Genomic DNA, 22,227 nt, shown 5'->3' on the forward strand with positions numbered 1-22,227 from the left:
TACTAATTTTGCATTCTGCATACTAAAAACTGCATGTTTTATAGAAGACAGGTATGCATATTTGACCATTTTATTTTAAAATTATATTTAATTGTACATTTTTTTGTGTTAGAAAAAAGGTTTTTAAAGATGCAATTTAAAATTCAGTGATATATGTGATATGTGTGAGTTTTTCCACACACAAAGCCCCAAGTGCCCGCCTTTTCTCCAGCGATGGGGCGTGTCTTACTGCCGTAGAGAACATTGCGTCACGACGACAGTCGTTTAAAAAAAGGCCTTTTCTTAACAGTTGACTCGTTACAGCGGTCTAGCGGCACGATATGTCAGGAATGGAGCAGCTTTGCAAACTTTTCGTTGGCGGCCTGAACGTCCAAACAACTAACGATGGCCTCCGCGCTCATTTTGAACAGTACGGGTCACTAACCGACTGCGTGGTTGTCCAAAACGATCAACTTCAGCGGTCTCGTTGTTTCGGCTTCGTAACCTACTCCTCCGCAGAGGAGGCTGATGCAGCAATGGCCGCCAGGCCACATGTGGTAGACGGTAAAACCGTGGAGCTGAAGAGAGCCGTGGCTCGGGAAGACGCCGGGAAGCCCGAAGCTCTCGCCAAGGTCAAGAAGATATTCATCGGGGGCCTTAAAGAGGACATCGAGGAGCACACCCTCACCGAGTATTTCTCTCAGTTCGGCATGATCGAGAAATCCGAAGTTATCACTGACAAAGACACCGGCAAGAAGCGTGGGTTCGGCTTTGTCCACTTCGAAGATAACGACTCGGCCGACAAAGCCGTCGTGCTCAAGTTCCACATGATCAACGGGCACAAAGTGGAGGTGAAGAAAGCGCTCACGAAACAAGAGATGCAGGCCGCCGGGGGAGCTCGGGGCGGCAGGGGGAGAGGAGGAGGAAGAGGTATGGGCCGTAATCAAAATGGCTTCGGTGGCGGGAGAGGAGGCTACGGGGGTGGCTATGGCGGAGGCTACGGCGGCAGTGATGGCGGCTACGGCGGCGGCTATGGAAGCGGAGGCTATGGAGGAGGATACGGAGGAGGCTACGGCGAACAGATGGGAGGCTATGGCGGTGGTAACGGTTACAGTGACTTTGGCAGCGGATACGGCCAGCAGTCCTCCGGCTACGGGCCCATGAAGAGTGGAAACACGTACGCCGGCAGAAGCGGAGCCCCTTACACCCGTGGCGGCGGGCCTGGTTACGGCAGGGGTGGCTACGGAGGCTACTAAAGCGGGTTGGGAAAGACTCGGAAAGCTGTCCCCCTAGGTTCTCTCTCGGTTTCCACGTTGGGCTCATTCACCCGGCCATGCAAGAGATGGCGGACACTGTGAAAGCATACCTTAAAGACCTCAATTCTTAACAGGTAGGAAGAAGATCTCTTCCCAGAAACCTGACTTGCTCGACCAGCTTTAGTTTTAGGACGTGTTCTGATATATTAGATATCTTTTATTTTCCTCGTTTTGGGTCATGCAGCAACGTTGGCCCTGTTTTTTTTTTTTTTAAAGATTAGAATTGTTCGTAACCCATTCGTTTTAAAATTCAGTTTTGTTCAACACTGGCGATTTGTTGTCAAAATGCATTCTCAGTAGACCTGTTTTCTATATAAACTGTTGCCTAGCATTGTCTTGGGGGATTAACGCATGCAGTTTTGAGTGTGTTCGTCTGTGTAAAACCCACCACGCGTTTTTCCAAACTAGTTTGATCATGATGGGATAGATTAGCCTACGTCTTTTCTTTTGTAAACCAGCGCAGAAACCCACTCATGGAGTTCAGTTCAACGCTGTGTGAGCATCATTACTTCCAACATTCTCTTGTGTATTGTATATTATGTCTTCAGATCAATCCAGTATTGTTAAACATTGATATGCAATTGTATGTTACTTTTTAAATAAAAGTTTCACAGCTTAATTAACCTTTCAGACGGCGTTTTGGCTGATAGACTTTAACTAAGGGGTTTCCACCACACCTGAGATAGTAATTAAAGCATATACATGTAGTGGCATTACTACTTGACATTAATTTAACACTACCCCACCCACATTCAGTGAAATACAAGTATATATTTATATAGTGTTTATGGTTTATATTTACTCTTGATTCCCACATATAGGTGTTCTTTCAGTTATCCCAGTACTTCAAAATAGCTGTAGCAGTTTGTTTGTACAGGGAACCTGTTCAGTACCTGGGTTCGATTGTGATAGGACTGAAATATCTCATTAGGATATCATCCTGCGATCTAGGTATGTAATCAACCTGTCTTCACTACGTACGTGTTGGTCAAGTATTGCAATTTTTCATAAATGGATTATATTTGTTCCTTAAGTTGTCTTTTTAATTGGTCTCCATCCATAAGTCAAGTGGACTATTCATGAACTGGTGCGATGGAATTTGGGTTTGTAACACCGCGGCTTATTAGGGCCTTGACTTGATTTGCCATTAAAAGGATTTTTTTTTTTTCCTTGATCAAATTTTTGTTTTATCTTGCATGACTAATGTGTTCTCTTTTCTTCCTGTCTTCCTCCCCAGGCGACATTGGATGCCGGACTCTGCCCACATCAACTGTGGCCATGGAGTTTGATTATCTATAGTAGTTTTGATTTTAATAATGAAGAAGTGGTGATGATGGGATTTTTAATGTCTTTTTTCTAATCCATTATTTTATAAATATCTGTATACATTTTAATTATAAAAAAAGTTGTTGAAATGACTCTGTGTGTGTGTGTGTGTGAATTGTGCATGAAATTAGTATTATTTTGGGTAAATCTGTAGCGTTATGCAGGGATGGAGAGATTGAGGTTTAATTGGAGATGGATTTGTGCACATACAGACAGGTGGTCCAATAGATTAGGCAGGGGAATTTGAAGCATCACTTGTAAATTTGGCCCACATAACATGAAACCTGTGCTTTCTACAGTAGCTACACAATTAGTACCAAGTGTTCGTGCATTGTGGTGTTGAGGCAGGCACTCAGATGATGGTGCATTTTAGACACTAGTTTTATACGTTCTGGAGTATTTGCACTAAGAAAATTATGCTTGCAAATAAATTGGTGATGAAGCAATAAGGTGAGTACTCTACTGTTTTGTAAAGGTTCATGAATGTCAAACATTCACAAGTGTAATTTACAAGCAATAGTACCAATCGTGTGGGAGCTATGTGATCTTATGTCTGATCTTTTATGTATGAATACCATACTTAAGCTTTGAAAGTAGTTATAAGTAATTTAAGACTTTCTAATGTGCTGTATTTTCTGCATGTGATTATTTTACCACTCTTGCCATGGAGAAAGCTTTTTTTGTGTGTGCAAAAATCACTTGAGTCACAAAGTTCCACGTACCAAAATCATGCTTTATTGGTGGAAGCAACAAAGCTGAGACATCTGCAGAACATCTCACTCGCAACTTATGAACCAATGATCTTACTGCAGCTGTACTCCTTTTCTCTCCCAGTCACCTTATTAATTGGCTAGCTTGTTTTAAATGATGGCATCCTTTGAACTTTTAAAAATATATAATTGGTTTAAGGAGTATACCTTCATGCAACAGGTGTGCATATGAACACAGTGAATGATCAAGTTGCACTGTTCTAGTTTGGCCTACAACCCTGGTTGCCACAAAGTGATAAGACCGTGTAAGACATAAAGACCTAGTTTAGGCCTGAAGTTTCCGGAGTTTGTTTTCTAATAAAAATATATTATACTTTTTAGAATCACTGAAACACACTTGTGCATTGTGTAGAGTAGTTTTGCTCACCGAGATGCTAATGAACTGCCATCATAATATGGTAACCTGGCCAAAAACCTGTAAGATGTTTTTATTCCAGTGTTTTGAACCTAAGGCGAAGACAGGATTTAACTTTGTAATTGGAGTTTTTAAAGTTTATAGTTCTATTATCTTATTAGTTTGGAAATTTACCACTGGACAGTAACTCATTTAATCTCCATGCCCTTTCTAGTCATTTTTGAGGACTGCACATGGATTTAATAGAAATTGCACTCAAAGATTATTTGCAGCCAAAGAAATACTACAATAAAGAGTGTAACAAGAAAGTATATTTTAATATAGAAATGTCCATGGACTAGAAAATCACTTTTTTAAAAATTCCCTGATATTTCTTGGATTCAGAATAGAACGGTATTTGCAACAAAATGTAGGCCTACCCGCTGTCAAGTTCACATATAACTCATGAACTCGAAATTTCATCTTTCCAAAAAACGATATTTTTTTCAACTAAATGGATTGACAAATTAGCTTTGATTCTTTTAGTTGCAGCCACTGATCTATATAATAATTCTCTATTATAGGTCAGTGGTTGCTTGCCAGTGCCCAGAATGCGTCTTGCTAATTGAGGATGGGTTTGATGTATGTGCTTTACTTTGCAGCCAATCAGAGTCCACTACGTAGGTGTTGACGCACACAAAAGGAACCGCCCCGCGTTTCAAACACATTCGAGTTCTTCCTTCCGTTGCATGTGATCTCAGCGTCCATTGTGAGAAAATGACGAACCAGCTTTGTAAACTGTTTGTTGGCGGCCTAAACGTCCAAACGACCGACGAAGGCTTGCGGGCACATTTTGAACAGTATGGACAGCTGACCGACTGCGTGGTGGTGATGAACCAGCCGCTGCAGCGCTCCCGGTGTTTCGGCTTTGTTACGTACTCGAGCGTTGAGGAAGCGGACGCCGCCATGGCTGCTAGGCCTCATGTCGTGGACGGCAACAACGTGGATCTGAAGCGAGCGGTGGCCCGGGAAGACGCCGGTAAACCAGAGGCACTCGCCAAGGTCAAGAAAATATTTGTCGGGGGACTGAAAGACGACATCCCCAGGCGACATTGGATGCCGGACTCTGCCCACATCAACTGTGGCCATGGAGTTTGATTATCTATAGTAGTTTTGATTTTAATAATGAAGAAGTGGTGATGATGGGATTTTTAATGTCTTTTTTCTAATCCATTATTTTATAAATATCTGTATACATTTTAATTATAAAAAAAGTTGTTGAAATGACTCTGTGTGTGTGTGTGTGAATTGTGCATGAAATTAGTATTATTTTGGGTAAATCTGTAGCGTTATGCAGGGATGGAGAGATTGAGGTTTAATTGGAGATGGATTTGTGCACATACAGACAGGTGGTCCAATAGATTAGGCAGGGGAATTTGAAGCATCACTTGTAAATTTGGCCCACATAACATGAAACCTGTGCTTTCTACAGTAGCTACACAATTAGTACCAAGTGTTCGTGCATTGTGGTGTTGAGGCAGGCACTCAGATGATGGTGCATTTTAGACTATAGTTTTATACGTTCTGGAGTATTTGCACTAAGAAAATTATGCTTGCAAATAAATTGGTGATGAAGCAATAAGGTGAGTACTCTACTGTTTTGTAAAGGTTCATGAATGTCAAACATTCACAAGTGTAATTTACAAGCAATAGTACCAATCGTGTGGGAGCTATGTGATCTTATGTCTGATCTTTTATGTATGAATACCATACTTAAGCTTTGAAAGTAGTTATAAGTAATTTAAGACTTTCTAATGTGCTGTATTTTCTGCATGTGATTATTTTACCACTCTTGCCATGGAGAAAGCTTTTTTTTTTGTGTGCAAAAATCACTTGAGTCACAAAGTTCCACGAACCAAAATCATGCTTTATTGGTGGAAGCAACAAAGCTGAGACATCTGCAGAACATCTCACTCGCAACTTATGAACCAATGATCTTACTGCAGCTGTACTCCTTTTCTCTCCCAGTCACCTTATTAATTGGCTAGCTTGTTTTAAATGATGGCATCCTTTGAACTTTTAAAAATATATAATTGGTTTAAGGAGTATACCTTCATGCAACAGGTGTGCATATGAACACAGTGAATGATCAAGTTGCACTGTTCTAGTTTGGCCTACAACCCTGGTTGCCACAAAGTGATAAGACCGTGTAAGACATAAAGACCTAGTTTAGGCCTGAAGTTTCCGGAGTTTGTTTTCTAATAAAAATATATTATACTTTTTAGAATCACTGAAACACACTTGTGCATTGTGTAGAGTAGTTTTGCTCACCGAGATGCTAATGAACTGCCATCATAATATGGTAACCTGGCCAAAAACCTGTAAGATGTTTTTATTCCAGTGTTTTGAACCTAAGGCGAAGACAGGATTTAACTTTGTAATTGGAGTTTTTAAAGTTTATAGTTCTATTATCTTATTAGTTTGGAAATTTACCACTGGACAGTAACTCATTTAATCTCCATGCCCTTTCTAGTCATTTTTGAGGACTGCACATGGATTTAATAGAAATTGCACTCAAAGATTATTTGCAGCCAAAGAAATACTACAATAAAGAGTGTAACAAGAAAGTATATTTTAATATAGAAATGTCCATGGACTAGAAAATCACTTTTTTTTAAAATTCCCTGATATTTCTTGGATTCAGAATAGAACGGTATTTGCAACAAAATGTAGGCCTACCCGCTGTCAAGTTCACATATAACTCATGAACTCGAAATTTCATCTTTCCAAAAAACAATATTTTTTTCAACTAAATGGATTGACAAATTAGCTTTGATTCTTTTAGTTGCAGCCACTGATCTATATAATAATTCTCTATTATAGGTCAGTGGTTGCTTGCCAGTGCCCAGAATGCGTCTTGCTAATTGAGGATGGGTTTGATGTATGTGCTTTACTTTGCAGCCAATCAGAGTCCACTACGTAGGTGTTGACGCACACAAAAGGAACCGCCCCGCGTTTCAAACACATTCGAGTTCTTCCTTCCGTTGCATGTGATCTCAGCGTCCATTGTGAGAAAATGACGAACCAGCTTTGTAAACTGTTTGTTGGCGGCCTAAACGTCCAAACGACCGACGAAGGCTTGCGGGCACATTTTGAACAGTATGGACAGCTGACCGACTGCGTGGTGGTGATGAACCAGCCGCTGCAGCGCTCCCGGTGTTTCGGCTTTGTTACGTACTCGAGCGTTGAGGAAGCGGACGCCGCCATGGCTGCTAGGCCTCATGTCGTGGACGGCAACAACGTGGATCTGAAGCGAGCGGTGGCCCGGGAAGACGCCGGTAAACCAGAGGCACTCGCCAAGGTCAAGAAAATATTTGTCGGGGGACTGAAAGACGACATTGAGGACGAACACCTCCAAGAGTATTTCTCCCAGTTCGGTACGATCGAGAAGGCTCAGGTCATCACCGACAAAGACACCGGGAAAAAGCGAGGTTTCGGTTTCGTTTACTTTGAAGACAACGACTCTGCCGATAAAGCCGTCGTGATGAAGTTCCACGTGATCATCGGACACAAGGTGGAGGTGAAGAAGGCGCTCACCAAGCAAGAGATGCAAGGTGCCGGCGGTCGCGGCGGCAGGGGAGGCCGAGGAATGGGCCGGGGAACCGGTTATGGCGGCGGAAGAGGTGGTTACTATGGCGACTACGGCTATCAGAACGGCGGATACGGTAACGATGGCAACTACGAAAGCCAAAGTAGCTACGGAGGAGGCTATAGTGACCAGATGGGCGGTGGATACGGCAACGGGAATGGCTACAGTGATTTCGGCGAGAGTTATGGACAGCAGCCTTCAGGTTATGGTGCTGTGAAAGCCGGCTATTCCAGCAGGAGCAGTGGGCCCTACCCACGCGGCGGTGGTGGTGGTGGCTATGGGGGCTATTAGAAGCACTAATGTGACTCTTTAAGCTGTACGTCACTTTTGATTTTATTTTTTTTTTTGTATTTTTTTTTTTATGCAAACTATTTGGACACTGGACTTTCAAAACGAAATGTTTGGTATTGGGTTAAATGAGGAGTTCTGTGCCATTACCAGTACCAGCAGACACGCATCGCAGTGTGTTTTCCTTTTGTTTGGGTTTAAGTGGTCATGTTTGCGCAAGTCAAGCCTGGTAGAACACCGTGTAGGCCTCTGTTTGATTTGTTCTAGGTTTATTGCCTGTCCATTGTTTGAGATGAAACTCAGGGGTAATGAAATTTAAGCAGCTCATTGTTTCACTTCATGACCTTGACTTTAAAATGTAACTTGTAATTTCTGTTTTAATGGTATTCCACTTTTTTTTTTCTTTTTTTTTTTTCCCTCCATTATTTGAAAGTATATTTAATTTGACCCAGCAGTGGCCATATAAGCCTTTTAACCATTAAAATCTTTTTCATAAACAAATTTTCTGTCTGGTCTTTGTTTTAATTTTTTTCGCTCCAATTTTCGTTGCCAACCATTATTTCAAATGTGTCTTCATGAGGTTTTGAGCTGTCTTTTAGCTCTTGGGCAAACTGTATGGGTTTTTTATATATATTTTTTTTTTGGCTACTATATAATCAGAAATATGCAATGTGTAGGAAACCATAATATACGCGCAATCAAGGAATCCGGAGTTGTGTGTGGGGTTTTTGTTTTTTATGAATCGTGATTATTCTGAGTTTACCAAATCGATGTATTAGAACCGTACTTTTCAATCCTGTTTCTGGGGACCCACTGCTCTGCACATTTTGTATGTCTCCCTTAGCTGACACGCAGGTGTGTGTGTGTGTGTTTTTATTTTTTTATAAATAAGGGAGACTTACAAAATGTGCAGAGCAGTGGGTCCCCAGTACCAGGATTGAAAGCCACCACTTTAAAATGATTTTTGCAGTAATGTTTGCTGCCAGTAGAATAAAACATTTAAAATTCTGTGGTCAAAGTTATTTAAAGCTGAATTCTTTCACAGTATTTTATTTACAGCCAAGTTGAGTACGAGACATCTTTCCAATCACAGACTTTTGGCTGGTAGTGTAGATATAACTTGTAAAAGTAACATGACAAGCACACAGGTAGGTTAATATATGAGCTTTTCAATGTTATGTTGGCTGTGTGAATGAGGACTTCATTGCAAATGAAATTTACTCAAAACGGGTGGAAATGTCTCCTAATGCCTCTCAGAATATCAGCTGATTAATATAGCATTTGAATCCCACCTCCTCTCATAAAAAAATGGTATTTAGAAACCAAGCTTAGCCGACAGCCAAACATATTGATATAAATCCTCAAACTCTTTTTAAACACCTATAAAGATGCAGATTAAAAGTGACTGAAATTCCTCAATTTCTGAGTGAAACAATGTTAAATGAAAGCAGCGGAGTAAACGTTAAGCAAGAAAATATTTGCTTATACCAACTCTAGAATTTTGTAATCATAGTGACAAATGTTCAATATCTTTGCATATTAATGATTCCAAAGAGATGCTTTAACTTCACTAGCCTAGTGCCTCTTATAAATGCAACTCACTTTAAGCCTTTGAAGAATTGACAAATTGTCAAGTTTTTATGAAAAGTGACAGGTTTATTAAAAGTATACTGACAACGTCAATACAGAAATTAACAAAAGATCAACCACACAAAGACACAAATGTATTTTATAAATGTATACACGGTCTATCCGCAAGTGCTGAACTGTGCATATCCACAATTTTATTTTGCATATATTTAGTAAGCACTACTTACCAGCAACTACTACTAAAAGCAACTTTCCAAAAATGTAAAAGGTAAAGCAACAGTGTTTGACTATAAACAGATTTAATTTTACTTTTAGCTGTCATAAATCATCAAGCCTTCATCTGACCCTATTCCAATCAAACAATAATACCCGTGAAAATCAGAGCGGTGGGGTACAACAGTGCAATGTACGAGAGACACAGCCTGATGAACGGTTGTAATGTGTCTTTCTTAATCACTGGCAATAATACATGACCCCAGAGATTTAACAAACCAAATATATGCTTCTTGTCATTACAAAATATTAATGTTTGGAAAATAGTCAAAGAATTTTTTTTTTGTTGTTATTTAGATTGGAACGAAGCTGTCATGTTGGGATATGAACACTTGATTAGCACAGTGTTACTAGCTCTTCTGAGGACGTCGGGTGGATGGCAATGGTTCTGTCAAAGTCTTCTTTAGTAGCTCCCATGTTCACAGCCACAGCAAAACCCTGAAGCATCTCATCACAGCCAAAACCCTGCATATGGAGACCAACCACCTAAAAAAGAAAAGTGTCTTATTGAAAATGACTTAAATGTTACAGCGAACTGTTTAAATAAAATTAAATATTACTCCAGATCCTTCTTGATATTTTATACTCATTTATGATCGATGGACTGATTATGACCTCACCTTCTCATTTTTGCCAGCACACACCAACTTCATGATGCACTGACTCTTTCGAGCGGTGATGGCATAATACATGGGGGTGAAAGAAGTGGTATAAACCTTCACACTGTCCTTTCCCCAGGTCTTGATTGCTTCATCTGCAAAACATGACATTTATATATATATTCTAAGAGTAGCTCAAACTATTTGTTAAACTGTCAGTCATTCTGTTCACTGAACACACTTTAGGACATGTTCCATACAGTCTTGGGGCCAGATTTACGAAACAGGGCAAATTAGTGTCTAAAATCCCATAAAAGTGCTGGTGGAAGTGGAAAGTTTTGATGGTGATCTAATGACAATTCATTAATTAAATGTAACGTACTTACAACACAGGTTCACAATGGGTTAAGAAGATTTGTTTTTTTAGGTGTTAAATACTGTCATGGCACAAATATGAGTAAACTGACCACTGCAAACCTTAGTCAATCACCATGATTTATTTAAATACTCTCCTCCCATACATTTTGCATCTGAAAGGGAAACTCCTACAAATGCATATGCAATAAGGTCAGATGCCAAAATACATGTCCACACCTTTTCATTTCTAATGCTTTGTCAGCATGTCTTAGGTAAATCCTGACAGTAGTTTTTTAAAAGCCAAACAAGGGTTTGTAAATCTGGCCCTTATTGCCTTTTTAAGAACTTTTAATGAATTATTATTTTATCATCAAAATGGTATCTAGGATATTTTCATCTAAAATGCTTTAGTCTGCAATTCCATGTGTATATTATATGGAAAATAAAGTAAATATGGGGAAGAGTGTGAGAGAGCTAGACAGACAGACAGATAGATAGATAGATAGATAGATAGATAGATAGATAGATAGATAGATAGATAGATAGATAGATAGATAGATAGATAGATAGATAGATAGATAGATAGATATGGACCCTGTTGTAGCAAATGTTCCGTACAGAGAAAACAAAACAGAAAATGTTAAATGGAAATTAGAAATGTTTCCTTGGCATCTGAAATAATGTTGATGTTGTAGTAAAATTACTAAAACTAAAGCTGAAAAAAATCAATATAGAAAATAATATCAGATAGATATATATATATATAAAAAAAAAAGGAAACTACAAAATACAATCAAAATGACTAAATCAAACTAAAAGATTAATACATAATATACTGGTATATAAAGAATACTAAAATAATAATGCTACATATGGAGTCTGATCTTTAAGATACTGTAAGGAAGCATTAGTCGTACATAAGCTCCAGTGCAATGTACGAGAGACACAGCCTGATGAACGGTTGTAATGTGTCTTTCTTAATCACTGGCAATAATACATGACCCCAGAGATTTAACAAACCAAATATATGCTTCTTGTCATTACAAAATATTAATGTTTGGAAAATAGTCAAAGAATTTTTTTTTTGTTGTTATTTAGATTGGAACGAAGCTGTCATGTTGGGATATGAACACTTGATTAGCACAGTGTTACTAGCTCTTCTGAGGACGTCGGGTGGATGGCAATGGTTCTGTCAAAGTCTTCTTTAGTAGCTCCCATGTTCACAGCCACAGCAAAACCCTGAAGCATCTCATCACAGCCAAAACCCTGCATATGGAGACCAACCACCTAAAAAAGAAAAGTGTCTTATTGAAAATGACTTAAATGTTACAGCGAACTGTTTAAATAAAATTAAATATTACTCCAGATCCTTCTTGATATTTTATACTCATTTATGATCGATGGACTGATTATGACCTCACCTTCTCATTTTTGCCAGCACACACCAACTTCATGATGCACTGACTCTTTCGAGCGGTGATGGCATAATACATGGGGGTGAAAGAAGTGGTATAAACCTTCACACTGTCCTTTCCCCAGGTCTTGATTGCTTCATCTGCAAAACATGACATTTATATATATATTCTAAGAGTAGCTCAAACTATTTGTTAAACTGTCAGTCATTCTGTTCACTGAACACACTTTAGGACATGTTCCATACAGTCTTGGGGCCAGATTTACTAAACAGGGCAAATTAGTGTCTAAAATCCCATAAAAGTGCTGGTGGAAGTGGAAAGTTTTGATGGTGATCTAATGACAATTCACTAATTAAATGTAACGTACTTACAACACAGGTTCACAATGGGTTAAGAAGATTTGTTTTTTTAGGTGTTAAATACTGTCATGGCACAAATATGAGTAAACTGACCACTGCGAAACAGGGCAAATTAGTGTCTAAAATCCCATAAAAGTGCTGGTGGAAGTGGAAAGTTTTGATGGTGATCTAATGACAATTCATTAATTAAATGTAACGTACTTACAACACAGGTTCACAATGGGTTAAGAAGATTTGTTTTTTTAGGTGTTAAATACTGTCATGGCACAAATATGAGTAAACTGACCACTGCAAACCTTAGTCAATCACCATGATTTATTTAAATACTCTCCTCCCATACATTTTGCATCTGAAAGGGAAACTCCTACAAATGCATATGCAATAAGGTCAGATGCCAAAATACATGTCCACACCTTTTCATTTCTAATGCTTTGTCAGCATGTCTTAGGTAAATCCTGACAGTAGTTTTTTAAAAGCCAAACAAGGGTTTGTAAATCTGGCCCTTATTGCCTTTTTAAGAACTTTTAATGAATTATTATTTTATCATCAAAATGGTATCTAGGATATTTTCATCTAAAATGCTTTAGTCTGCAATTCCATGTGTATATTATATGGAAAATAAAGTAAATATGGGGAAGAGTGTGAGAGAGCTAGACAGACAGACAGACAGATAGATAGATAGATAGATAGATAGATAGATAGATATGGACCCTGTTGTAGCAAATGTTCCGTACAGAGAAAACAAAACAGAAAATGTTAAATGGAAATTAGAAATGTTTCCTTGGCATCTGAAATAATGTTGATGTTGTAGTAAAATTACTAAAACTAAAGCTGAAAAAAATCAATATAGAAAATAATATCAGATAGATATATATATATATAAAAAAAAATGAAACTACAAAATACAATCAAAATGACTAAATCAAACTAAAAGATTAATACATAATATACTGGTATATAAAGAATACTAAAATAATAATGCTACATATGGAGTCTGATCTTTAAGATACTGTAAGGAAGCATTACTCGTACATAAGCTCACCTTCAGTTAGTCCCACTGTGCCAATAGGTGGGTGACTGAACACAACGGTAGGGCCTGTTGTAGCAAATGTTCCGTACAGAGAAAACAAAACAGAAAATGTTAAATGAAAATTAGAAATGTTTCCTTGGCATCTGAAATAATGTTGATGTTGTAGTAAAACTACTAAAACTAAAGCTGAAAAAAATCAATATAGAAAATAATATCAGATAGATATATATATATATAAAAAAAAAAGGAAACTACAAAATACAATCAAAATGACTAAATCAAACTAAAAGATTAATACATAATATACTGGTATATAAAGAATACTAAAATAATAATGCTACATATGGAGTCTGATCTTTAAGATACTGTAAGGAAGCATTAGTCGTACATAAGCTCACCTTCAGTTAGTCCCACTGTGCCAATAGGTGGGTGACTGAACACAACGGTAGGGATGTTATTATAATTAATTTTGGAGTCTGCTTTGCCCTCAAACAGCCGGTGAGCAAGCTTTCTGCCAGCAGCAATAGCAACTACCCATACAAATAAAAACAGGAAACAACAACAGCTTATCAGAGAAAAACAGAATATACATTCCCATTAAACAGATGATAAACTATGCAATTAAAAAAGTGTGATGAATGGTAAGCATATCCAATTTACTCTGACCAGTTGATGTCGCTAGAGTAACAAAAAAATGAAACTGCACAAAATCAACTTCCTCATGTAGGGAGGGTCTGTTGTTTTAAACACAATGTGGAAGGTGTTATTTACATAAACCAACTGAATCACAGGAAGACTGAATCGCACAACATGCATCATCTTTTAAGATCTTTTAAATTTAATGAATTGTTTTAAGACCAAATCTCTTACGTAATTGGTTTCTGAGTGTGCTTAATGAATACTATGCTAAAACAGAGTAGAGTGTGTAAAAATGGGCGGTTTTATTTTATGTATTCAAACAAAACACCCAGAAGATTTTAATGCATGTAAGAGCAAATTCTCCATAAGGATGTGATCCTGAAACCATACCAGGTGTAAGAAGAGCTCTCCCACAAACATCCCCAACTGCATAGACACCTGCACGAGTAGTGTTCTGGAACTCATCCACCACGATATGTCCCCTTTCATCAAGCTTCACACCCTGGATAACAATACATCCAACTGGCATTCTTACTTTATCACCAACTGACACAGTGCGAAGATAATATCTTGTGTAGCTTCTGCAGTTTAAAAGAATATTCTGTTTTCAGTTGAACTTTATCAACAGCATCTGTGGCATGTTTCGATGATCCCTCAAAAATGGTGTGTACACAATGTGACAATGCATTCTAGAGGGTTTAAAAGCAGAAATGTACAGCTTGTATGTTTGTTAAAGCACACTTCAATTTTTCTGTTCAAAAGGGGTAAAGTTGTCTAAATCTCCCTACCGTTCTAGGCGCATAAACATCTAGTTATGCTTGAGCGACAAAGTTCCTGTGAGCAGAAATTTGCACAGACAAGGTTGGTAAGAGATTTTCACTTGTATGTTAACTTGTGTCATGTTTAAAGTTGTGATATAATGGAAGTAGCGTCAGATCATAGTGTGTCACTTTCATAGTGTGACATACATCAGAGTGAAACGGATTATTGAAAACAGAAAACAATTGTAGGGGAGGGACATGGATCTATCAGTCATTGATTGGATGAAGGCAGATCTGAATAAGAGCCGCAGAACACAAGTCTGACGTTTCACCGGAAGAGCGAGTTATGACATTTTGTTTAAAAATTGTGAGGTCTAAAAACAATAAAAAAAAATGTATTGCATAAAATTACATGTATTATATTTCTACTACATGTAATATATACAATATAATATATGCAGTTCCATTCCTCATAAGCTTCAATCGTAAGTGCTATACTGTATAAATAGTTTTTCTAGCTTCTATAAAGTGAGGAATTTTCTTTCTTTGGGAATCAACATCATGCCACAGATGTTATCAATGGAGTTTAATTTATAATCCTGTAACATTCCTTAAAGCTTCTTAGGTATTTATTATTATTATTAATATTATCATTTTTACTAACAATATTTTACCAATCATACTACTAATGCTGATATTAATCATAAAAATAATAATATTAACCAAACTGAAATTCGTTTTTACTATTGAACTGAGATTGAGGCCAGCGGTGTTGGGTTCCCTGCCAATAGCCCAGAGCAGACAGTCCACCTCATGGATGGTGTCGCACTTCTCCTGTGCATCTTTGTCATCAGGGTCTTTTGTCACCAGCTTAACAGAAAGGCCTTTGTCAGTCTTCTGCACTGACTTAACCTGTGAAAACATCAGAATATTTGGATATACTGATGTAAGATATATTTGGGGGGGGGGGGGGGGGAAAAAAAAAAAAAAGTTGGGGGCCACCGCCTGCCGCTGGAAGAAAGCCTGCCAGAGATTTGTTGACTGAAACAGCTGCGATGGCTTACACACAAAAACAGGGTGGGCTTCCTTTGCATGCATAGCATAATGAAATGCATCCCTTCTCTTTCTTACTGACCACAGCCCCACCCTGCTTCACCTTAAACCCACATGGACTTTGAGGGTCAAACCCTTATGCATTCCCTCCTAAACCAACGGACGCACTCCCAATCTTTGCAGATTTCCAACTCTCCCTTTGAGGCGAGTTGCTTTACACTGCAAAAAAAAAAAAAAAACTTATTAATTATTCATGCCCCAGTGTATGATGGGAAAACCAGTATCAGAAAAGTTTACTAGGTTTTGCTTAATTTTATAACGTTGATATTTATGCTTTAATTTCTACAAGCTTGAATTGAGTACTAATAAAGAATTTACTTTTTTTTAATTATTGCCTGAACTAACTTTTTTCATGTAGAACAAACAAACTGATAGATCACACTGGAAAGATATGGCAGCTACATAATACTTAACTTAATAATGCTCACTACTAGTTACCTGACTATGTTTCCGTAAGTCAATACCCTGATTTTGCAATTCTTTGGTGCAATTTGAGCTTATCAAGGCATCGAAGTTTCTCAGTACCTTGAAAAGAAAGAACACGGCCATTGTTTACTATGATATACAGTGATATACAGGATATACAGTGGTGTGAAAAAGTGTTGGCCCCCTTCCAGATTTCTTATTTTTTTGCATGTTTGTCACACTTTAATGTTTCAGATCATCAAACAAATTTAAATATTACACAAAGATAATGCAAGTAAATACAAAATGCAGTTTTTAAATGATGATTTCATTTATTAAGGGAAAAAAGCTGTCCAAACCTACGTGGCCCTACGTGAAAAATTAATTGCCCCCTCCTGTTAAATCATGAAAGAACTGCAATTAACCACATTATTTTAGAAAGCTGAGTTAAATTTCACTAGCCACACCCAGGCCTGATTACTGCCAGACCTGTTGAATCAAGAAATCACTTAAGTAGAACCTGTCTGATGAAGTGAAGCATGCTTAAAGAGCAACACATCGTGCCACGATCTAAAGAAGTTTAAGAACAGATGAGAATCAAAACAGTTGACATGTATCAGTCTGGGAAGGATTATAAAGCCATTTCTAAGGCTTTGGGACACCAGCAAACCATGGTCAGAGCCATTATCCACAAATTGAGAAAACTTGGAACAATGGTGAACCTTCCCAGGAGTTGCCGGCCAAGACAGTAGCATTTAGCCAGGTGACAATAAACAGAGCTCTTACCCCTCCTTGTCGTATGATGATGGAGGTTTTGGACCCAAGAGTGGAAAGGATACCAGCCATCTCCACAGCAATATATCCTGCCCCAACTATCACACTATGTCTAGATGGATACAGTGGTCGGTTATTTTAAGATAAGCTAAGAAAACACAATAATAAAGTAGAAATCAGCATTTAATCACTTACTTAGGGCAAGACTCAAGTTCAAAGAATCCATCGCTGGTAATGCCTAAACTGGCTCCTGCAATAACATTGAAATTTACTAAATGTTTTTAGCAGATGCTGGCAAAGTGATGAAAATAAGTACAAAAATCACATTAATGCAAGTGCACATGATAAGGATGAACTGAGAAGTAAAGCAGAATGAGGTAAATTTTTTTTGTTGTTGTAATGAACAAACATAAGATCACCTGGTACATCATCCTCACTAACAGTGGATGGGTGGCCGCCAGTGGCGATTAAGATATGAGGAGCTGTGAATTTCTTTCCATTAACTTCAACAGTAGGTTCAGGATCATCTGTGAACCTTGCATAGCCATGAATGGACTCAATTTTGCCCTGTGTACAACCACAAACAACTTCTCAGTCTACACATCAATATTAATTCTCAAGGTTTAAAGAGGTCCTATCAAGCATTTTCATTATGCTATTTAGTTTTTCCCTTGAGGTCCACTTAGTATAGTCAGTTAGCAACATGCTTTTGGTGCAAATTCTTCCACGCTGCCTCTGACAATTAAATATGCCATTTTTTTGTCTACGTGCTTTTAAAATTTCTATGTAAAGCTTTCATAGTACAATGTAGAACTGGTACTATAAAGATCAAGAAAATCAAATTCTTCACAATGTGACCCCTTAAAACCATGCTCATTTTGGTATAAAAGATTTTGATTAGTTTTTTTTACCTACTACAAATTACTTTTCACTTCATATTTAATTTGCTGATTTAAAAGTAACTTATTGCAGCCTACCTTGTCAAGGTTGTTCCGGTAAATCTGATTCAGGCGACTAACGTAAGCATCCCTTTTGCGTTTAATGAGTCTGAAAATACACATACCCAAAGAGTGATCTCTGTTCCATTAATTTAGCTTTATCATATCACTGATAGCTGAACTCTCTACAGCATAACTCACCTCTAGTCAAGCAAACTATTCCACCTCATGCTTTTGTGGCTGACAAAAACATCCACTTAAAGCAGTACTGATATTATATGCCACAAAAGGGAAGCAAAACAAATACTGAAAGCTGTAATGAATCAGAGCGTGCGGGAACATGACTATACTCAACTGTCACAAGAGTAAAAAAGTCCTTTTTGTGAAAAGAATTACCACATCTTCTTACAGAAACAATACCCTCTATGGCAAGCTGATATTACATGTATCCCCCTCCTGTATTTTTACTGATGTTACTAGTACTCACTTTTAATTACTATAAACTAACTACCAGTAGAAACAGAACTGGTACTTCATTTTAATTACTATTAATCACTGGTAGAATTACTAGTAGAAAAGGTACTTGAAATAGGTAACATAGAATAGATAATCGAAATACATGCTAGTTAGAAGCGAATAATTGATATGTGAACTGCAAATTCCCATAGAATTCAATGGCAAATTCTGTTCCAGTAGAAATGGAATACTTACTGGTATGTTATGACAGGATTTGAAATTAAAACCAGCTAACCCGCCAAATGTGGGTGAAAATCAACCGTGACAGGTAACACATATCAATTCACTAGTCAATTTGGCTGGTTATGATTCTTAAATTATGTCCTCCAACAACAGCAAAACAAAGCGTAAAAAAGGTTGCACACTGGACGAGAATTGCCACGTAAAATTTGTAATTGTTTTCTATGTGTATCTGTAGACTGTTCAAAATATTGCCATGCCATTCACATATATTAATAATGAATTGGGACAAATATTTCTACATACGAACTTTACCCTAGGCTAAACGATTGTGTACTGTGCATTTATTTTTCAGTAAAAAGTTAGTTTTTTTGTTGCTTGAAGTCTACGCTTAATATGTTATAATAATATAGATCGCCCTTTCTTTTTTCATTTGCACAGTTTTTTTTTCTCCAAACGCCTAAATTCAAACTCATTGATGTCACTTCATTCATTCCGGAAGGTAAGCTTTTGCCTGCATAGTGATTAGATTTACTGTTTTGGACTGCCGTCTTGAACTTGAGAACGCATTCAGAATCGCGTCTGGTGTGCAAGACCTATGAGACATTCGAGGCGCCACACTTCTCACCCAGTGTGCAAATGGAGCCCTAGGAGATGAGGCCACTTTTTCACTTCGAGTGAGAAGGGGTTGGCTTTTTCAATAAATGTCAAAGAAGAGCTTTCAATACGCTGACTTTTGTGTAAAAAAACAAACAAAAAAAACTGCTGATCAGTTCATGAATTGGCAGCCAGTCCGCTAATCTTCAATGTTTATCATTAAACTATTACCATTTTGACGTGAGCTAAGTTTGGAAATAAATAAAAAAAGAATTCATGGAGAATTTTATTTTTATTTCCATTTTGTTTTAATTTTATGGTATTCACAAACAATGATTGACTGTTTTAAAACGGAAAAACATTCAATGATTTAGAATCAGATTTAATAATAAATAATAAAATAAGTTATAAATGGCTGGTAACTTAAATATTTAGCAGTCAAATTGGCTTGCGAGTGAAAAAGTTCATTTCAAACCCTGGTTATATGAACAAGTACTAGTTACTATCAGAATCAAGACTATTATCTAATGAACCAACAAATGCAATAGCAGAGAAATATACTAGTCACTATTAAATTATAGTAGTTATAATAGTAAATATACTAGTAATAAAAAACGGATACTAAATAAATGCTTCTTTTTTTTTTAGAATACTTAATGTTGCAATGGCTTGCCATAATCCTACATACTTAACATTATACACGAAAACAAAACCAAACAACCCAGAAGAAATCCCCCAGGAAAGTGTTATCTTACTTACTGCCAGTTGAAATGTGATTTTGCTCCCTCAAACCCATAGTCTTCATGATCATGGAGATACTCTGCATGGGTGGATGTGTTCCACATAACCTGGAAGCATACAAAATGCAAAACCTTATGAGCATTTATGACAACTCAACTCACATTATGCGCCCAACCAATTTAGTGTAAGGGGAAAAAATACCTTTTTAGGAACGCAACCAACATTCACCTGCAGCAGAAGAGAAGTTGTTTAATAAACCAAGTCAATAATATCACCAGACAAAAATGCACAGGTGCAGGTTTTGCATTACACACAAAAACATGCCACAAAAAAAGCGCTGGATCCGGAGGCTTCCCAAAGCACCTCTGTTCATGTGACTAACGCAGCGACCAATTACTGTAAATCTAAAGAACACAATCTACATGGCTCTAAGGGAAATGTGAGTTTGCATGAGCAGGATGATCTTTACTCACGCAGGTACCTCCGAGTTTGTTACTTTCGATCACGGCTGCAGTGGCACCGAGCTCAGCCGCCCGCCGCGCGCCGGCCAGCCCTCCGGATCCTCCGCCAATCACCAGAAAATCAAAGCGCGTTACGGATTCAGAGGCCATGCTGCGACCGAAGAGCCTACGAGAAGATGACAGCGAACGTCCAAGAGTAAGAAAAGACGCCCACAGTCGAGCCAGCGGGCTTAATATCTCCACAAGCAGGAAGTCAACACCCAGGCCAACGCAGTAGTTGAACTAATGGGAGGGACGTGAAAGCTTGTGCTTAGTCATTGTGAATTGACACAATAGTATGTAAATCCCAGAAGCAAGTTTGGACAATAGTCATCATCGTTACCCATGCTTATCAATGTCCTTCACTGTCAATCCCGTCCATAATATCCAGGGTGCTGAACCTATGATTCACTTTGCGCCTAGCCATGTTGAAACATAACGGGAAATATTTCGCAAAAAGACAAGACAGTTCAATTCACCGAACACAAACAAACTCACCGATGAAGTGCAGCCGTTATACCTGTAACGTTAGCAGCGGAAATCCTTTTGCTGTACATTGTAAACATTACATATAACAAATGAAGTGTGGCTACTTAGAGGTGCTGAGTTATAAACTCGTTATGTGTATCTATGCTGCCCATCTTTGTATTCATACGGTGGTGTTCATAACGGATTGTGTCGGTGTAAACTGTGAAGTTAGAATAAAGCCACTACACGCTGAGCTAAACCGAGCATGCGCGTTTCAACGAGCTGTGCTGCTGAACAGAAACACGTGACCAGTGTTGGGAGTAACGCGTTACAAATGTAATGCATTACATTAACTGCCCAGCAAGCATTTTTGCGTTTAAAAGATGTCTATTAGACGTCTAAATATAGCCTAGACGTCTAGGCTAAAACGAGGCTAAATTTGGGCTGTCAGTGAAAATCTAACAGACGTCTAATCATAGCCCATTTATAGACTAGTCATCAATTAGACGGAAATTAAACGACTATTCTGAGACAGTAATATTGTAAGGTAAGGAATTACTTTGAAATAACAGTAACAAGTAATCTATAATGTATTACAGTTTGGAAGTAACTTGCACAACACTGCACATGACAGAGGCGGCATTATATTAATACACTGGGAGGAATAGAAATTAGTATTTGCTAATTTGCTAAATTACTTTTTATACTCAGCAAGGACGCATTAAATGAAACAAATGTGACAGTAAAGACTTTTGAAAATTTTAAAAAGCTGTTCTTTTAAACTTTGTTCATCAAGGAATCCCGAAAAAACAGCTTTCAACATTGATAATATTAAGCAATGTTTCTTGAGCTTGCTGCTTATCAGCCTATTAGAATGATTTGTGAAGGATCATGTGACACTTAAACACTAGTAATGACTGCTGAAACTAGTTCAGCTTTGCCAGCACAGGAACAAATTACATTTAAAAATATATTTTGCTAAATTACTTTTTATACTCAGCAAGGACGCATTAAATGAAATAAATGTGACAGTAAAGACTTTTGAAAATTTTAAAAAGCTGTTCTTTTAAACTTTGTTCATCAAGGAATCCCGAAAAAAAACTGCTTTCAACATTGATAATATTAAGCAATGTTTCTTGAGCTTGCTGCTTATCAGCCTATTAGAATGATTTGTGAAGGATCATGTGACACTTAAACACTAGTAATGACTGCTGAAACTAGTTCAGCTTTGCCAGCACAGGAACAAATTACATTTAAAAATATATTAAAATAGAAAACAATTATTTTAAATTATTTCACAGTATTGCTAT

At 37.8% G+C, this 22,227-nt stretch overlaps 3 protein-coding genes across 5 annotated transcripts; 2 read left to right on the forward strand and 1 right to left on the reverse strand.

Annotated features, from left to right (window-relative positions):
• Nucleotides 1-244: 244 nt before the first annotated feature.
• On the forward strand, nucleotides 245-1,914 carry LOC107554842 (heterogeneous nuclear ribonucleoprotein A0-like). Its single transcript, XM_016237480.1, has one exon. The coding sequence runs from the start codon at nucleotides 321-323 to the stop codon at nucleotides 1,233-1,235; it is 915 nt and encodes a 304-aa protein (XP_016092966.1). The 5' UTR covers nucleotides 245-320; the 3' UTR covers nucleotides 1,236-1,914.
• Nucleotides 1,915-4,442: 2,528 nt separating this feature from the next.
• On the forward strand, nucleotides 4,443-7,961 carry LOC107554845 (heterogeneous nuclear ribonucleoprotein A0-like). 2 transcript variants are annotated; one of them, XM_016237484.1, is made up of 2 exons: nucleotides 4,443-4,823; nucleotides 7,123-7,961. In XM_016237484.1, the coding sequence occupies exons 1-2, from the start codon at nucleotides 4,503-4,505 to the stop codon at nucleotides 7,663-7,665; spliced, it is 864 nt and encodes a 287-aa protein (XP_016092970.1). In that variant the 5' UTR covers nucleotides 4,443-4,502; the 3' UTR covers nucleotides 7,666-7,961. The 2 variants fall into 2 exon arrangements, with proteins under 2 accessions (XP_016092970.1, XP_016092969.1); XM_016237483.1 differs by lacking the exon at nucleotides 4,443-4,823 and having other exon boundaries at nucleotides 6,742-7,961.
• Nucleotides 7,962-11,415: 3,454 nt separating this feature from the next.
• Nucleotides 11,416-21,207, reverse strand: LOC107554844 (glutathione reductase-like). 2 transcript variants are annotated; one of them, XM_016237481.1, is made up of 14 exons: nucleotides 20,948-21,207; nucleotides 20,423-20,576; nucleotides 20,151-20,177; nucleotides 19,968-20,056; nucleotides 17,955-18,024; nucleotides 17,397-17,544; nucleotides 17,173-17,227; nucleotides 16,990-17,089; nucleotides 16,237-16,323; nucleotides 15,430-15,597; nucleotides 14,315-14,426; nucleotides 13,684-13,815; nucleotides 11,903-12,036; nucleotides 11,416-11,768 (listed from the first exon to the last, which is right to left on the reverse strand). In XM_016237481.1, exons 1-14 carry the CDS (start codon nucleotides 21,013-21,015, stop codon nucleotides 11,619-11,621), a joined length of 1,494 nt encoding a protein of 497 aa, XP_016092967.1. In that variant the 5' UTR covers nucleotides 21,016-21,207; the 3' UTR covers nucleotides 11,416-11,618. The 2 variants fall into 2 exon arrangements, with proteins under 2 accessions (XP_016092967.1, XP_016092968.1); XM_016237482.1 differs by lacking the exon at nucleotides 20,948-21,207 and having other exon boundaries at nucleotides 20,431-20,493.
• Between the last annotated feature and the right edge of the window lie 1,020 nt (nucleotides 21,208-22,227).

Source organism: Sinocyclocheilus grahami, unplaced genomic scaffold (genome assembly GCF_001515645.1).
Source record: "Sinocyclocheilus grahami isolate Dianchi unplaced genomic scaffold, SAMN03320097.WGS_v1.1 scaffold515.1, whole genome shotgun sequence".
Classification (NCBI taxonomy): Eukaryota; Metazoa; Chordata; class Actinopteri; order Cypriniformes; family Cyprinidae; genus Sinocyclocheilus; species Sinocyclocheilus grahami.

Bases quoted from the DNA above. Each gene is read 5' to 3' on its own strand.
- LOC107554842 (XM_016237480.1), top strand. From the start codon at position 321: ATGTCAGGAATGGAGCAGCTTTGCAAACTTTTCGTTGGCGGCCTGAAC.
- LOC107554845 (XM_016237484.1), top strand. From the start codon at position 4,503: ATGACGAACCAGCTTTGTAAACTGTTTGTTGGCGGCCTAAACGTCCAA. The intron at 4,824-7,122 runs ATCCCCAGGCGA...CTGAAAGACGAC, and splicing joins TCGGGGGACTGAAAGACGAC to ATTGAGGACGAACACCTCCA.
- LOC107554844 (XM_016237481.1), bottom strand. From the start codon at position 21,015: ATGTTTACAATGTACAGCAAAAGGATTTCCGCTGCTAACGTTACAGGT. The intron at 14,427-15,429 runs GTAAAAACGAAT...ATTGTTATCCAG, and splicing joins GCCTCAATCTCAGTTCAATA to GGTGTGAAGCTTGATGAAAG. The intron at 13,816-14,314 runs GTATGGTTTCAG...TTGTATGGGTAG, and splicing joins GAGAGCTCTTCTTACACCTG to TTGCTATTGCTGCTGGCAGA.